Source organism: Mus musculus, chromosome 9 (genome assembly GCF_000001635.26).
Source record: "Mus musculus strain C57BL/6J chromosome 9, GRCm38.p6 C57BL/6J".
In the NCBI taxonomy this organism is placed as follows: Eukaryota; Metazoa; Chordata; class Mammalia; order Rodentia; family Muridae; genus Mus; species Mus musculus.
The window spans coordinates 21,450,854-21,468,042 of NC_000075.6; the positions used below are offsets into that span (position 1 = coordinate 21,450,854).

General features: G+C 50.2%; 1 protein-coding gene and 1 long non-coding RNA gene across 29 annotated transcripts in view; both read left to right on the forward strand.

Annotated features, from left to right (window-relative positions):
- Positions 1-17,189, forward strand: part of Dnm2 (dynamin 2) — an 82,852-nt gene that overhangs the window by 25,946 nt on the left and 39,717 nt on the right. For 22 of the 28 annotated variants that reach the window (XR_003947776.1, XR_001778793.2, XM_006509978.3 and 19 more), the window contains exons 2-4: positions 6,650-6,723; positions 14,729-14,878; positions 16,679-16,882. Coding sequence is in view for 25 of the 28 variants with exons in the window: in XM_006509978.3 (XP_006510041.1) it covers positions 6,650-6,723; positions 14,729-14,878; positions 16,679-16,882 (428 nt within the window). In the remaining 3 variants the exon portion in view is untranslated. Of the gene's footprint in view, positions 1-6,649; positions 6,724-14,728; positions 14,879-16,678; positions 16,883-17,189 lie in introns of those variants that run through there. The other 6 variants (XM_030244046.1, XM_030244045.1, XM_006509983.2 and 3 more) reach the window with 2 other exon arrangements.
- Gm46104 lies at positions 14,887-16,344 on the forward strand. Its single transcript, XR_001779096.1, has 2 exons — positions 14,887-15,970; positions 16,105-16,344. It is a non-coding gene; the product is annotated as a predicted gene, 46104 (long non-coding RNA).

Here is a 17,189-nt window from a genome sequence, read left to right on the forward strand (position 1 = left end):
TTCATCACTTTGGGCTCGGCTAATGAGTCCCATAAACCCCAGGGGTCTTTCTCCATGCCCCAAGTGCTGGGAGGTGGGCATGACTGCTTGACTTTGTGTGGGTACTGGGGATCCTCACCTGCTCCTTCCTCACGATTGTTTGGTGGACACTTAGTGACCAAGCCATCTCCCTAGCCCCAAGAATGATGTATTTTTAGATAGTATGGCAAAAACTTGGTAATCCTAACTTCCCTTTGGGGCAGGTGTCATTGTGCCTGCTTAACCAACAAGAAAGCTGCGGGAGGGCTGGTGAGATGGCTCAGTGGGTAAGAGCACCCGACTGCTCTTCCGAAGGTCTGGAGTTCAAATCCCAGCAACCACATGGTGGCTCACAACCATCCATAATGAGATCTGACTCCCTCTTCTGGAGTGTCTGAAGACAGCGACAGTGTACTTACATATAATCAATAAATAAATCTTTAAAAAAGAAAGAAAGAAAGAAAGAAAGAAAGAAAGAAAGAAAGAAAGAAAGAAAGAAAGAAAGAAAGAAAGAAAGCAAGCAAGCTGCGGGAGCTAGAGGTGGCCCAACTGACCAGATTGTCCAGGAACGTTCTAGAAGTAATCCAGTTCTGGATTACATCTGGGCCTTGAGGAGTTCTGGAGTCACAGCCACCAAGACACTCTAGCTATTTCCTGTCCTTGTTCCCCGCCCAGGCTGGCTCTCGGATGTGACTGTGAGCAGGTGGCACTAGGCCTGAGTGCCAAGGGTGGGACTGATTTGGGTCCTGCCGGATTCCTGGCTAGGGAGGGACTGCTGGGCAGAAGCTGGGTGGTACGTGGTAAGCAGCGCCAGAACTGAACTCACATGGCCAGGCAGGTGCCGGGTTGCCACTACCACCACCTGAGCTTCAGTGTCCTTGTCTGTGAAATGGCAGAGTCAGTCCTTCATCCCACCTGTTTTGTTCCCAATTCTGGGTCAGTAGAAGGGGAGATTGGGGAGAGCAGGCTTGGTCCTGCCATGATGTGGCCGCTGCTGGGATAGAAGCATGGTGTAGGGACAGACAGGTAGGGAGGAAGAGGCTTAAGGGGCTTACAGTCAGATTTGGCCTGTAATGGGGGAAGACTGAGCCTGTGTGGGCAGGCAGGGATGGCGTTGATAGGAGCAGGCTGTGCGTGCAGAGTTTAGCAGGCAACAGGAAGGCTTCACCCTGTCACTTGAGAAGAGACACACCCACCTTCACCAGAGGCCCTGGTCAGTTTGCCAGAGATAGCAGGTGGAGCTTATGCGGCATGACCTCTAATCTCATGGCTTCAGGCTCCGAGGTCTCCGGAATTACGGAGACGGGGAAGGGTCTCCACGCAGGACCTTTACCTACATCCTGCCAGGTTTCTCAAGCAATGGCTGACTCATCCTTCCTTGCTTCTGTTTGGCTTCCCTCCCTGGAGGCCTGGAGACCCACCTCCAGCTGTTGGTTCACATAGCTGTCTCTACCTTCTCCACTCTCTCTGTACAGAAAAAAATAAACAGACCTGGGTTTTGGATCAGCCGTTGTGCTACCTCTTTTTTGTCCCCTCCCAGGAGCCCTTTTCATCCTCCAAGGGGCCTAAGGCTTAGAGCCCTAGAGGCTCTGAGGAGGAAAAGCTGTTTACAATGGTCCCTGTCACTAGTCCTGTGAACGGGGATGTCCTCCTATGCCATAACTGAGCCACTGCCCAGAGAGGGCCTGATAAAGAGCCCTCTCTGGGCAGTGGCTCAGATGCCTTCTGTCTCTTCAATAACATTGAATCCTAGCAGCCGACACTGATTTATAAGGCACTGTTCAAGCTGCTGGTGACTTGACCAAATGCAGGAGCTCTGATCTGTTACAGAACCAACTACCATCTGTCTGAGGCTGAACTAGCAGGAGTGGGAAGGAAGGAAGGATAGGCTCTCAATACAGCCTCTGACTATTACTAGGTGGGCAGTCCCCTAGGGAAGGGTGGCTTGGCAGAAACCCCTGCAAAGGTCAATGGTTTGTGGCGAGAGCCACTAGTGAACCTAGATAGTCTGGAGACCCGGACTGTATTGGTCCAGCTCTGAGTGGACACAAGACCTTTGTAGAAAAGCTTTCTGAATATCTGTGTTGGGGAAGGGGTATTTGTGTGTGTGACTTATTAACATACTGGCCTAGCATTCGTGTAAAGCCTCAAGTCCATCAGCACTACATAAACATGGTGATGCACATGTGTAATCCTGGCACTTGGGAAGTAGAGACCGGGAAGGTTAGGAGTTACAAACCATCCTCTGCTCCATAGGGTTTGAGGCCAGCCTGGGCTGCATGAGTCACTCTGCCAAAGAAAAAAGGGAAGGAAACAGAAGGAGGCAGCTCCTTTTCGGAATGAGAAATGATGCAACACTTTACACTTAACTGACCACCTACCATGTGCTGTCCCTGTACCAGGCCTAGAGAAATGATCTTACGTTTACGTATCGAGGTGTGGATGTCTTTGAGCCAGAGTTCTCGACATCCCCCACAAATTTGTTGCCATCCCTCACAGTTGGCAGAGTTTTACTAACCAGGAAACCCAGACCTGAGAGAGAAGGAAGCAGACCCACGTCGCATAGCACAGAACTGGCTAAGTGGGACTAGAACGTTAGGGCAGCCAGGACACACAGGAAAGGTCATAGCAACAGCTAAGAAAAGTACTCAGGCCTGTGGAGGCAGGTGGCCTGGGGAAGGAAGAACTAGATAGCTGGAGGCTATTGCTGCTGCCAGCTAAGGACAGTTGGCATTTGTAGGAGAGCTGTCTGGGAAGCCATAGTGTGTGCTCTGCTGCACTGCCCAGGAAATACTCTTTAAAAAAAAAGAAGAAGAAGAAGGGCTGGAGAGATGGCTCAGCAGTTAAGAGCACTGACTGCTCTTCCAGAGGTCCTGAGTTCAATTCCCAACAACCACATGGTGACATGCAACCATCTGCACTGGGATTCGATGCACTCTTCTAGTGTGTGTCTGAAGACAGCTGCATTGTACTCATATAAATAAAAAAATAAACACATCCTTAAAAAAAGAATTTTTTATTTTATGTATGAAAGTGTTTTGCCTGTGTGTGTGTGTGTGTGTGTGTGTTTATGTATCATGCCTGGTGCTTGAGATCAGAAGGTGATGGATTCCCTAAGTTAGAGATGGCTGTTAGTCACCATGTTGGGTGCTGGGAATTGAACCTGGGTCCTCTGGAAGAGCAACTAGTGCTCTTAACTGCTGAGCCATTGCTCCAACTACACACACACACACACACACACACACACACACACACCCCACCCTTTTAAAAATAGATTTCTTTTTATTTATGTGTATGAGTGCTATATCTGTAGGATGCCAGAAGAGAGAATCAGACCCCATTATATATGGTTGTGAGCCACCATGTGGTTGCTGGGAATTGAACTCAGACTCAGGACCTCTGGAAGAGCAGCCAGTGTTCTTAACGGCTGAGCCATCTCTCTAGCCTCTTCTCTTCTCTTTTCTCTCTCATTTCCTTTCCTTTTCTTTTCCTTTCTTTTCTATGAAAAACACGCACACACACTTTTTTTTTAGACTAAGCTGGCCTTGAATTTAAAGAGATCTGCCTGCCTCTGCCTCCCAGTTGCTGGGATTAAAGGTGTGCACTGCCACCCCCCACCTGTATCAGACACCCATTTTTTTAAAACAGGAGAAAGAAAATGTTAGATTTTTATTTTACCTATCTTATCTAGATGTCTAGTGTGTGTGTGTGTGTGTGTGTGTGTGTGTGTGTGTGTGTGTGTAGAGGGATAGTCTTGGCATGGAAGCAGTGGAGTCTAAAGGACAACTTTCCAGAGCTCTGTCCTTCTTCTTTGTGAAACTTAAGTCTTCAAACTTGGCAGCAGATGCCTTTACCCCCTTAGCCATTTCACTTTGCTTAGTCCCAGGGTTCAGGGAAACTGCATGACGTCAGCTCTGGCTGCCGGCTCCCAGTCTGCCCAGTGACATGACTGCTGTCTCTTACTTGGCTTCTGCCTTCTCTGTTGTCTTCCCGATTGACCACCAAGGCCCCAGTCTTTCCTTGTGAGAACTGGAGCTTGTTCTGGGCATCACAGCCGTCACCATTGAAACTCTCTATATCCCTTGTCTGGGACAGAGGCTGGTGATGTCTGAGGCGTCACCATTGTCCTCAGGCTGCCTGACATCTCAGATTGACCAAATGTAAAGTCACTGCACTGCTGTGTTATGTGTTACTGGTCCTGGAGAGGGGGGGGGGGTGTTCAGGGACAGATTCACCCTCTGAGAGGCTGCATTGTAGACTAGAAGCTGAGATTCTGGGACCTGCTGATCAGGGTCTTCAGATGGACCTCTTGTGATTCAGTCTGAGTTGCTGCCATTGCTGGTGCACCGCAGCCTTGGGCAGGGCCCAGTCTCTGCACCTCACTCAGTTCTCTGAGAAGAGGCAGCTGAGCTACCTGGGATCTCCCTGCTGTGCTGTTAAATCCACACAGTGCTCTACTTCCTGCTTGTCACACCTGTGCTACTGCTCCACAGTGCCTACAGAGTATTTGACTAAATTAGTGAATTGATTTAGTTTAGGACTTTTGAGACAGGGTCTCAACTCAGGCTGGTCTATAACTCTCTGTAGCCAGGTATGACCTTGAACTCACTGACCATAACTGTTTACAGATTTACAACAGCCATCATTGTTGAGGAAGAGGGTGTCTCCTCCCTCTCATGCCTCGCTCCTTGGGCTCTATTGTAGTTCAGTGGTGTTTTCTTTAAGATCAAAACAAATCCTCCTTACTTGGTCCACCCAGGAGGAAGTTCCTTCGAGAAGATAAAAGACTCTTTTTCTTTTATGTGGCTGACTGCCTAAGCTTTTGGATGGGTGTTAGTATTGACCTACACCCCCCACCCCCCACTAATGTCGGATGGGCCTTCAATATTGACCTACACCACTCCCCCTACACCTTTCCTCCTGTCGGATGGCCCATCAGCACACACACACACACACACACCCGCTGAGCTGTGAAGCTTTTAACAGGTCATGCCTCTTTTATTTAGTGTGTGTGCACACATATGTATCAGTGCTCCTGTGTATATCGTGGTGCATGTGTGGAGGTCAGAGGACCACTTGTGGGTTGGCTCTCTCTTTCCACCATCTCAGTCCTGGGCATTAAGCTCAGGCATCAGCCTTGCTGGCAGTGGACTTTCTTCCTCCCCTCTCCTGTCTTTCATTCCTTTGCAGTGTTGGGGATGGTGCCATTAGCTGCCCATGCTAGCCTGGTGCTGTGCTGCTGAGCTGTAGCCCTAGTTGATGAGGCTGACCTGGCACCTGTGTTGTAGCCAAAGTCAACCTTGACATTCTGAGTCTCCTACTTCCGAGTTCCCTCCTGCCCCTCAGATTGTCACTTGTGTCTCTGGAAGCCACTCAGCCAGAGTTCTTCCTGAGCCTGGGATTCACAGACACTCTGTATCTATTTGCAAATTCTTCCCCCCCCCCCCCACAGGGTTTCTCTGTGTAGCCCTTTGTAGACCAGGCTGGCCTAGAACTCAGAAATCCGCCTGCCTCTGCCTCCCGAGTACTGGGATTAAAGGCATGCACCACCACGCCCCGGCAGTAATGAACTTTTTGACCCTCCTATCTCCTATGCCCTGCTAGTGACCTTTCTTGAGAGACACAATTAAGTATGCATCGTAAATACACACCCTGATTGTTCTGATAACTTTAAATCAAAACAAAACAAAAACTGCTGATCACCGTACAGATCAGCATTGAGGCTAATTTTTGCCTCCCAAGAAAGTTCAGTTGTGTGTCTTCCTGCCTGTTCCTCCAAGGAAAAGCCTTTGCCCTGATTCCTATCACAAAAGATCAGCTTTGCCTGTTCAGGTTCAAGTCTATCTCTGTGGTAGCTTGTAACCTGGGCCACATGTCTGAGAAGATGTGCATGGCTCCAAGACAGCCATACTCTTCTCTCCCTCTTCTCCCCTCCCCCCTCTGCCTTTGTAGACCAGGCTGGCCTGGAACTCACACCTGCCTCTGCCTCTGAGTGCTGGGAATAAAGGCCTGCGCCACCAATGCCTGGCAGCTATACTAATTTTTACACCTAGTTAGGGAGACCACACAGGGATAACTGTGGGCCAGCCATGCAGCAGTGCTGATGGTGACCTAACTTGGGATTTTTGGCCTCTACATTAGCTGGTATAGGCATTAGCCACCATGGCCATTTTCTTCCGTGCTGGGAATCCTGCTGGGGAAGCTCTCTACCAACTGAGCCACACCCCAGCCCTTGTTTTATTTTGAGACAGCTTCTTGCTGTGTAGTCCTGTCTGGCCTGCCTCAGCTTCCAGGGTACTGGGGTGACTGGCGGTTGTTTGTTCGGTTGGCTTTGAACTTGATCCTTCCCCAGTCTTTCTTGTGGCTCTTTTGCCATGGGCAAGATTGTCTGAAATACAATGCAAGGAGGGCTTAGTGGAAGTGCTAGAGCAGATTGTGTGTACACAGCTCTGTGTCTTCCTACTTAGTTCAGGTCCCCTGCAGACCTTGGGCTGCAGAGCCTCGGTAGCCGAGGGCTTTCCAGGAACGCAGCTGGGGTTGGTGCGTTTGTTAAAACTTGCAGGAAACAGTTGCCTAGTGCCTGTGGTCACCAGCAGCACTGAGTCATTTCTGCTGCTTTCTCTTCTCCCAGGGACTTCCTTCCACGAGGATCAGGAATTGTCACCCGGAGGCCTCTCATTCTGCAGCTCATCTTTTCCAAAACAGGTATGAGAAATAGAAATTCAGGGACTGGAGAGATGGCTCGGTGGTTAAGAGCACTGACTGCTCTTCCAGAGGTCCTGAGTTCAATTCCCAGCAACCACATGGTGGCTCACAACCATCTGTAATGGGATCCGTTGCCCTCTTCTGGTGTGTCTGAAGACAGCAACAGTGTACTCACATACATAAAATAAGTAAATCTGTAAAAAAAAAATTTAAAAAAAGAAAAGAGAAATAGAAATTCAAAACCAAGACAAAGTAGAAATAATAAGTAAAGCGAGGGACGCAGAGGTAGCAGCTCGTGGACAGCTCCCTGGCATGTCGGAAGCCCTGCTTTCACCACCACCACCACCACCACCACCACCACCACCCCCCACCACCACCCCCACCCCCCCACCCCCCCCACCCCCCCCGCCCAGCAGAATGAACCTGGCCTGAAGGTGCATAGCTGTAAGCCCAGCACCGGGAATGTGAGAAGGGCTAGACGCTCCAGGTCATCCTGTGATGCATAGAGAGCTCAGGGCCACCTTGGGCTACGGAAGAGCATGTCTTCAAACAGCAGCAATAAATTGAAGAACACCCTTCTACAACCCTGAGTCCCCAGGCAGGACCAGGCTACCTGGTGCCCACAGTTACTTTCTGATTTATTTATTTTAGTTTATTTTATTTTTTTGAGAAGTCTTGCCTGGCAACCAGAATTGCTGCCTTGTACTTTCTGTATGGTCATAGACCAGCCCCAACTGGAAGGACCACTGTGCCTGGTATTTGAGGCTTGATCCATAGTCTCATGCTGCCAGTTGCTCCCAGTATGGCATGTTAATGAATTTACAGATGGGAACTGAGGCCCAGCCAGGTTACCTGCGTTTTTAGGGGGCCACTGGCCTGGGATCCTCAGCCAATCCAGTGCGGCCTGACATTCCAGGGCCCTGCAGTTGTTCTCCTGATTCTACCAGTTAGGCGTGGAGGGGAGGCTCCAGCGTAAGCTGCTGGTTTGGTGTGCCAACCACAGGATGGGCTGCTGCCTCTTCCATCAGGCTTGTGCTCAGCTCTGCTGCCATAGGCCCTGACCTCTATCCCTGTGCTTGCTTTCATCGCCTTCAGGGGTTCCACCTCACCTTAGAAATCCCTATTTTGCACTTTTTCCTTTTGGCTTTTTGAGGCAAGGTTTCTCTGTGGCTGGCCTGGAACTCACTCTGTAGACCAGGCTAGCCTCGAACTCACAGTGATCCACCTGCCTCTGCCTCCAAGTGCTGGCATTAAAGCTGTGCACCACCACTGCATGGCTTACTTTTGTACTTTTTCATGGAACATCAGCTGCCACTGTTGCTGCTCCTGGTCCCTGGCCACCCTGGGAAAGCCTGCATGGCTGCAGAGAAGGGAGCCAGGCTTTCCCGGGCTCCTGTCTTCCCTTTGTAGGTGCCTGCAAAGTGCAGACAATTGGAAGACTTGGTTGTGTGCCAGGCTTGTTATACCTGCAGGTTGGCTGCTCGTCAGGGCAGCTGGTGCCCGGGTTAGCCTCTGGTTCTCTTGGACCTGAGTGCTAGGATAACAGTGCTAATGAGCCACTGTATGTGACTTTATTGTAGTTTTATTTATTTTGAAAATTTTTATATATTTTTAATTGTATGAGTGTTTTCCCTACATTTCTCTCTGTTCCCATGTGTGTGCCTGGTCCCTGTAGAGGTCAGAAGAGGGTATCAGATCCTCAGGCCTTGCACATGGTAGGCAAGTGCTCTGACATACATCCCTAGCCTGTTGCTTGCTTGCTTGCTTGTTTGTACTTGTTAGCTCAGGCTGACCTCCACTTGTATCTGGGGGTGACCTTGAGCTCCTGATCTTCCTGCCTTCCAGGTGCTGGGTGCTGGGATTATAAGTATGTACTGCTCTGCCTGGTTCATGGGGTGCTGGGGATGGAACCCCAGAATTCATGCAGACTAGATGAGCACTCTGAGCCATAGCCTGTCCCACCAACTGTGTATTTTCACTTCTTTTGAGACAGAGTCTCACTTTGCAGCTAGGCAGGATTTGAACTCATTGTATTCCAGATGGGCCTTGAACTTTTGATTCTCTATATGAACCTCCTGAGTAGCGGGGACAGCATACCCAGGGCCTGACTGGCATGTACAGGGAACACTGGGGTGCTGGTGGCTAGCAGACCTGTTGTGTTTTGAGATTCCTTCATTGCCAGAGTCTACTGGAATCCTGAGGTCTAGGGTAGGGCTGGGGAGAAGACCATGAAAGGAACACCTGCCCAGAGCTGGCCTGCATAAAGGATCAAGTCAGTCCCTGACTTTCTCCATCTTCAAGGGAACACAAACGTCCCACCTCTGCCTGAGTTTACTACTTAGATCTTTGTTGGAACTTACCTTGGGGATAAGACCAGACCTGTATAGCTATGGTAAGAAGGGACCTTAGACTAGTGCCAAAGTGGGTCACATGGGAGGAGGCATGGCTGCTTAGGGCAAGGTGACAGTTATAGGGGCATAGTTGGATCTTTTTGGGCTGAGAGGACAGGTGTGTCTCTCAGGTGTGTTCTGTCCTGTGTCCCCTAAGCTTGAATGCCTCTGACCCTTTGCCTAATGGTGGCATTGCCCATATTATGCACAGCCTTGGTGGGACATTGGAAAGCAGCCCTGTGTTTCTGTCACATGTGTTATGTTGTCACCAGGCTGCCCCACTTCCCCACCTCTGGCCTAATAGATGCTGCAGACATGCATTCACCACACTCCTCTGGCTGAAAAGAGTGTATCTGGGCTGTTTAGAGAGCAGTAGTGTGTGCAGAGGTAGAGAGGCCAGAGAGGGAGGTATAGCTGAGCCCCAGAGATCATGAGTTCCTCACACTGAAGCTTGGGACCTAAGCTACAGAGCCAGGGATTTGGGCAGACAGCTGTTCACTCCTGAAAGGTTCAGGAGTCTAAAGATGAGGCTTGTGAGGCCAAGCGTGGTCTTCCCCTTCAGTACTTTAGACACCCAAGTGCTTGGGAGCTTCTTGTTCAGACTGGTCTGTTGAGCCTTGAGTAGTAGCTGGTACTGTTTAAAAATTACCTAAGAGCACAGGCACCAGGAAGCTTAGTGGCCCATGGATGAACCCTGCCCTTACCCAGAATCATCCTGCTAAACTCTGGGTACAGGGCTTTTCTCTCCCATCCTCAGCCTTCGCCTTGACCTGGCTTGGTCTATGATCGATGGGCCATAAAAGAGATGTCAGTACATAGCCTGTGCTTGCCAGAGCCCAGCCTGTCTTGCTCTCCAAACACAGCCATGGCTCCTCACCATGTTCCACAGGGTCACTTGTTAGATAAAACTGTGCTTTCTTGAGTTGAATTTTGTTTAAGACTGAATCTCATGTAGCTCAGGCTGGACTTGAATTTGCTTATACCTGAAGCTAGGGTCTAAGAAAAAACTGAGCTTGGAGCAGGTGTGACTCAAGTTGGGGGCTAGTTGTAATAACTGCTTCTTGTAATCATAGTAGCAGTACATCTTAGACAAGGTGACAGTCCCTACTGGTCTCAAATCTGAAGAAGCTATAGGCTAAACAGGAGTAGTGAATGTGTGCTAACGCTCCTGTGTAAGGCTCTGAAAAATCCTTCATGCACAAATCCTTTAGACTGTTCTGTTTGTTTGTTTGATTTTTGAGTCAGAGTGTTGGGTAGGCCAGCCTCAAACTCAATGTGTAGCTGATGGTGAGCTTGAGCCTCTGCCCCATCCTGCTGCAGTCACATGAGCATGCCGCCACATGGGGTTCATGTGCTGCTGGCATCAAAAGGTTCTCTACCAAACTGAGTCCTATCCCGTCGTGTTTTTCAGATCTATTGTTGTAAGGTGCATGCGTGTGGATGCGTGTAGAGTCCGTGGTGTTGGATCCTCCTGAGCTGGAGCTGCTGGTGTCATGAGCCTCCTGACAAGGGTGCTGAGCACCAGGCAGTTTCCCTCAGGAGCAGTAGTCAGTCATGACTGTCGGGCCAACTCTCCAGCCTCCTTGTGGTTTGTTTGAGACTGGAACTTATGGCCTTCATTCGAACCCTCAAGGTTCACAGAAGGTTCACAGATCCTATTTGGTTGTTGGTTGTGTCCGAGGGTCTTTAACATGTGTCTGAGCACCCAGGCATTCTTGTCCAGACATGCATGCCAATACCAAATCTGAAGAAGGCAGACCTTGTGGGCGTGGGCATCAGGAGCCTGTCACCATGGTTTCCTCTTTGGTGGGCTGTGATTAAGTCCTGATCCTTGTGCTTCCATCTTCCAACACCTACATACATGCTTAAGAAGCAGAAGCAGGTGCTGGCCAGTGTAGTGAGTCAAGCCCAGCCCGTTATAGTCACACCCATGCAGGCAGGTAGAAGCTCCTTAGAAACCCCCTTCCCAGTTCATTTCCTGGGCACACAGTGATGCTGCCCTTGGGGAACTCTGGCAAGAAGGCTGGCTGGCCCACCAGGCTTAGCAGAATGTCTGCTGACCCCGGCTCACCTTTGGTTTCTTCCTTTATCCCTGCTGTGTACCAGGCCCTGGGCTGAGGCCTGTGTAGCCTGCTAAGAGGCCCCAGGGGAGAACCTAACTGGTTCACTGTGCAGGGAAGGGCAGGGAGAATCCACTCTGCTGCCAGTGGGGATGTGGCTATCAGAATGCTGCAGTGCTGGCCCAGGGGCCAGTGGAACATGGGGACCTGGATGAGCAGAGCTGTCAATGACATAGAGGTATGGCCTGGGCTACTGATGACCAACTGGCAGGCAGCTGAATCCAGCACACTTTTTTTTTTCTTTGAGATAGGGTTTCTCTGTATAGCCCTGGCTGACCGGGAACTCACTTTGTAGACCAGGCTGGCCTCGAACTCAGAAATCCACCTGCCTCTGCCTCCCGAGTGCTGGGATTAAAGGCATGTGCCACCACTGCCCGGATCACACTTTTTTATATAACATTTGAGCACATGTATTAACAGGGGTATTTTTGGAAGCAGGGTCTCTTTCTGCCTTGGAATTATGTTTAAAGTGGGCTGACTGGTCTGTGAGTCCCATGTGTCTTCCCAGCACTAGGTGACAAACATTCACTCCCACATCTGTCTTATTTTTGTGAGTTCTGTAAACCAAATGCAGGTTCTCAGGATTGCATAGCAAGCACTTTACCGACTGAGCCGTCAGCCTTGAGAGCTTCTTTTCAAGGCAAGGCTTTGCTCTATAGCCCAGGCTGGCCTCTAACTCATAATGCTGCCTTTGGCTTCCGACTGCTCCTGCAGGTATGAGCTGCTCCAGCGAGCTTAAAGCGGGCATTTATGTTAGGACCTGCCAAAGGTATTGTGTGGCTTGTATCAGTGGCATGCCCTCTCTGGATTCTCTCTTGTGTTAAGAGAGGGAGATGACACAGCCTTTTACCCCAGCATTTCCACATTGCACCTTGGGGCTCTCTGCTCATTAATGGCAGAGATGTTGGCTGCCTCTCTTCTCTGTCTTCACACACATTTGTTTGTCTGTTCTGCTGATCAAGGCAGTTGAGGTGAAGGTAGGGCCCTCCAGAGCTAATTACGCTAACAATTGTAGCAAACACTGGGTGCCTGCGAGCTGCTGCTGCTGCTGCTCTGCTGCCAGGTTCCAGCCCCACAAACAGAATGCAGATGATAAAGGAGGCCAAGGCAGAATGAGTGGCAAGCAGGGAGAGGGAGAAGGGAAGGAGCCAGCCCAGCCCTGGCCTTGGTCCTGGCTCTGCTACCTTACCCTGCCACCATCTCACATTTGCTGACTGCCTTGATCCGGAAGAGAACTGAAGTTCTGTGGGGGCTGGGTGACTGATCCATTTTTAGTGGCAGCTGCAGGAAGAGTATTTCCGCTTGTCTCCTGGAAGGCCAGAGCACGGCTGCCCTTGGGAAGTGGGTCAGCTGATTGTGTGTGGGCTGAGGGGGAGTCCCAGAGCCTCCTGTCCACACCCTCACTGGCCCTGCTTCTAGCACCCATGCTAGACAGAGCCGGTCCTGCTGAGGTCATCGGGTTTGAGAGTCACTTCCTCTACAAGGTGTCTGACCTACCCAGTCCCAGCACCACCCCATGTCCTCCTGAGCCTCAGATGCCATGTCTGTGTGTCTCTGTGAGTGTATGCTATTTGTGCTGATGTGCACCTGCCTGCTGCAGAGCCTGGAGAAGGGAGGATGTCAGGTGCCCTCTTCATCCCTCTCCACTTGTTCCTGTTTTGTTTAAATCAGTATAACCTTGGCCTGCCTTGAATTCATAGCAATTCTCCTTGCCTCTGCCTCCTGAGTAGTAGGATTAAAGGTGTGCACCACCATGCTGGGACTTGGAAACCAGCAAGCCCCAGTGAGCCGCCTCTTCCCCATGCCCTTTTGGGCTGAGGGTTATGTACGTTTGTGGGATGCCTGGTTGTGGGTGCTGGGATCCACATTTCTACCCTTGAGTTTGCACAACAAACTTCTGAGTCATCTCTAGCCACATGCTTTGTAGTTCTTAAGTCAGGGTCTCACAGTAGCCCAAACTGGTGCCTGCCAGTCTCACATTCCTAAACCCTCTGCCTCCACATCCCTAGATCTGGAATTACAGGCCTGGATTACAGGCCCTTGTTACCATACTGCTGTATGCCATGCTGGGTGCCCCAGGCTCCTTGCATGACTGCCAAGGCCCTGCTTGTGGAGAGTCTTTCCTGCCAGGCATTCTGGCCCTGAGCTCTTTGCATTCTCTCTCTTTCCAGCAGCTGGCCCTGTGGTCCTGTACTCCGGATGGCCAGGTGACTGTTTCTTAGATGCCCCACACAGCACTCATCCTGGCTCCTTCTCCCTGCAGGAGACCTTGCTGCCTCAGAGTGTCAACCAGAGTGTGTTCTTGCAACCTTTGAGACAAGACTTGGCACCTCCCCAGCCTTTAACTGAGCAAATTTAAGCATCTAGATCCCAGCCTGGCAGCTGATGCCTTCAGTTCAAACACAAACTCCTGCTCATCTTTTTGTCTTTTGTCAGACAGATTTCCTGTGTGGCCCAGTTTTGTTTGTTTTTTTTTTTTTTCTGAGACAGGGTTTCTCTGTGTAGCCCTGGCTGTCCTGGAACTCACTCTGTAGACCAGGCTGGCCTTGAACTCAGAAATCCGCCTGCCTCTGCCTCCCGGGTGCTGGGACTAAAGGCGTGCGCCACCATGCCCAGCTCTGTGTGACCCAGTTTATCTCACGCTCCTTCCTCGGCCTCTTAAGTATGAGGTTTGCAGGTGCATGCTGCAGTACCCAGCTCTTCTCACTGAGGTGATGGGGTCTCAAGTGTCACTCCATCCCGGACCACACACTGAGCTCCACTCTAGCCTGGGACCAAATCCCTTTATCAAAAAGAAAAGAAGCTGTCAGTAAAGAGTTAGTCACAAAGTATGACTCAGTACTCTTATAACAGGTTGGTTGTTGGGGTGCACACTTGTAACCCCAGCGCTGGGGTGGTTGAGATGGACCGGCTGCCAGCCAGCCTGGGCAAGCTAACGAGCTTAGGCTCTGTTCAGAGGCACTGTCACAAAAGCAATAGAGGAAGGCTGTGAGGCTGACTCTGGCCACCACAGGCCTGTGTGCTTGTGTGCATGAACACGTCATGCACAGAAGCAGAGCAGAACCGGTAGTACACACTTTTTTTTTCTCGATTTTTTTCGAGGCAGGGTTTCTCTGTGTAGCCCTGGCTGTCCTGGAACTCACTCTGTAGACCAGGCTGGCCTCGAACTCAGAAATCTGCCTGCCTCTGCCTCCCAAGTGCTGGGACTAAAGGCGTGCGCCATCATGCCCAGCTAATGCACACTTTTAATCCTAGCAAAGATGAACAAAGGAGTGCAAGGCCGGAGCTGCTTACACAGTGAGACTATCTCAAAATATAAACCAACCCAATAAAATAAGAGAAAGAATGAACGCCGTGTTCCTCAAGTTCTGCAGGACTGAAGTGGTTGCATTTCTTCCTCTGCCTGGCACATGCCTGGCACATGCATGACACTGCATGTCCTTGTGTATTCTCCTTTCCCTCCTTCTCACCTTGAACATCTTTTTCCCATAACAGAATATGCGGAATTTTTGCACTGCAAGTCCAAAAAATTTACAGACTTTGATGAAGTCCGGCAGGAGATCGAAGCAGAGACTGACCGGGTCACAGGCACCAACAAAGGCATCTCCCCTGTGCCCATCAACCTTCGGGTCTACTCACCACACGGTAAAGGCGGGGTTGGGATAGAGGGAAGCTGGTACTCTGTTCCTGTCCAGTAGGGTCTTCCTGAGCATTTGAGAAGAGCATCCTGGACTAGGAAGGCTTGGACATGGTGGGCAAGAGTGGGCATAGGCACATGCCTATAACCCCAGCTCTGGGGAGGTGAAGGACAGAGGACAGAGGAAGACCCCATCTCCAACAAAAGCAAAAAACATTAGACCCAGGCTCAGTGGTCAGGCACTTGTGTAGCATGCATGGAATCAACCCCCAGGACCACATTTAACATAAAAATGAACCATGAGTGGTGTTGTGTATACCACTAATCCCAGCATTCAGTAGACATAAAGACTGTATTTGAAACTAATCTCCTCTAAACTTTTGTAAAAAGTTTTGTTTTAATTTTTTTTAAATTTTACTTTATGTGAGTGTACTTTGCCTGGATGTCTGTATACATACCAGTCACATGCCTGGGGTGCCTGAGGAAGTCAGAGAGGGAGTCAGACCCTTGGAGCTGGACTTATCAGTGGTTAGAAGCCACCATGTGGGTGCTGGGAGTTGAAGCCAGGTCCTCTGGTAACCACTCAGCTGCATTCTCTTTACTGTAGTTCTTTACATTTTCTTTTCTTTGTGTGCATATGTGGTGTCACATTATGTGGTGCACATGTGGAGGTCAGAGGACAACTTGAAGAAGTCAATTCTCTCCTCCTTCCATGTAGGTCCCAGTAATGGAACTCAGGTCGTCAGGCTTAGTGGAAGGAATCTTTACCCACTGAACTCTATCACTGACCCTATTTATTTTCTGTCTCTCCCTTTCTTTCAAAACACAGCTATGTAGCCCAGACTAGCCTCGAACTGCTTCTATGGTCCAGTTGACCTTGAATTCCTCGTCGCCCCCCCCCCCCCCCGTTCCTACCTCCCCAGTGCTGCACTTATAGACCTGTGCACCCAGACATGGTCTCTGCTGTGCTAGGAATGCAAAGCAGAGCTTTGTGGATGATGGGTGGGTCCTGGACCACCTGGGCTTATAGCCTGAGCTACATGGTGAGTTCCAGGCCAGTCTGGGCTACATACCGAACCCCTGCCTCAGAAATGAAGAAGGTATGATGGGAAGACACGTGGCTTGGGAAGTAGAGTGCTTGCTACACAAGGGAAAGGCTTGCATTCTCCTATAGCAGCCATGCAGAACGCAGCACTGCACTGCACTGCACGTCTTTAATTACGGAACTCTGCAGGTCTGGGCAGATGGTCCATCCCTGGTGCTCAGTAGCTACCCAGTGTAGCTCTGGGCTCAGTGAGGAAACCCTTTCTCAAAAGAAGCCAGCAAGATAGCTCAATGGTAAAGACACCTTCTGGCAAGCCTGGTGACCAAGTTTAGTTCCCAGAACCCACATGGTAAGGAGACAGCTGACTACCATGGATCCTCTGACTTCTACTTCTTGATACACAAACACACTCACACATACTGACACAAATGCACACTTACACACATGCGCACGCACACACACACTCTCCTTCTCTCTCTTTCTCTAAAAATATATTAAATTTTTAAAAAGTATAAATATGGTAGAGAACAATTGTGGAAGATATTTGTGTGACCTCTGACCTCCACACACGTGTACGCATGAGGGTACTCACCCAACACAGAAAGTACACAGTGAAATGTGTTCTAGTAGGAGTGTTAGGAGTGACCCCAGGTGTGACTCCCCTTGGGAACTTGCTGGTGTCCACTGGGTTTCTACAGGCTGTGTGTAGGCTCTGAACTCTAAATGGGGCTCTCACCACCTTGCCTGTTGATTTCCCCCTCAGTGTTGAACTTGACCCTCATCGACCTCCCAGGCATCACTAAGGTGCCGGTGGGGGACCAGCCGCCAGACATCGAGTACCAGATCAAGGACATGATCCTGCAGTTCATCAGCCGCGAGAGCAGCCTCATTCTTGCCGTCACACCTGCCAACATGGACTTGGCCAACTCAGACGCCCTCAAGCTGGCCAAGGAGGTGGACCCCCAAGGTAACCGCCCGCACTGGGCAGCAGCCAGTAGTGCTGGGTCCCCTCCCTGAGGTGCTTTCTGTCACAGTTGTGTTAGAAGCCTCCTGAGATTCAGCATTCCCTGTAACCACATCACTATAACCAACACTGTGACAGAGCCACCGTCTTTTTTTTTTTCTTTTTTTTCCTTTTTTTTTTAATTAGGTATTTTCCTCATTTACATTTCCAATGCTATCCCAAAAGTCCCCCATACCCTCCCCCCCACTACCCTCCCCACCCACTCCCACGTTTTGGCCCTGGCGTTCCCCTGCACTGAGGCATATAAAGT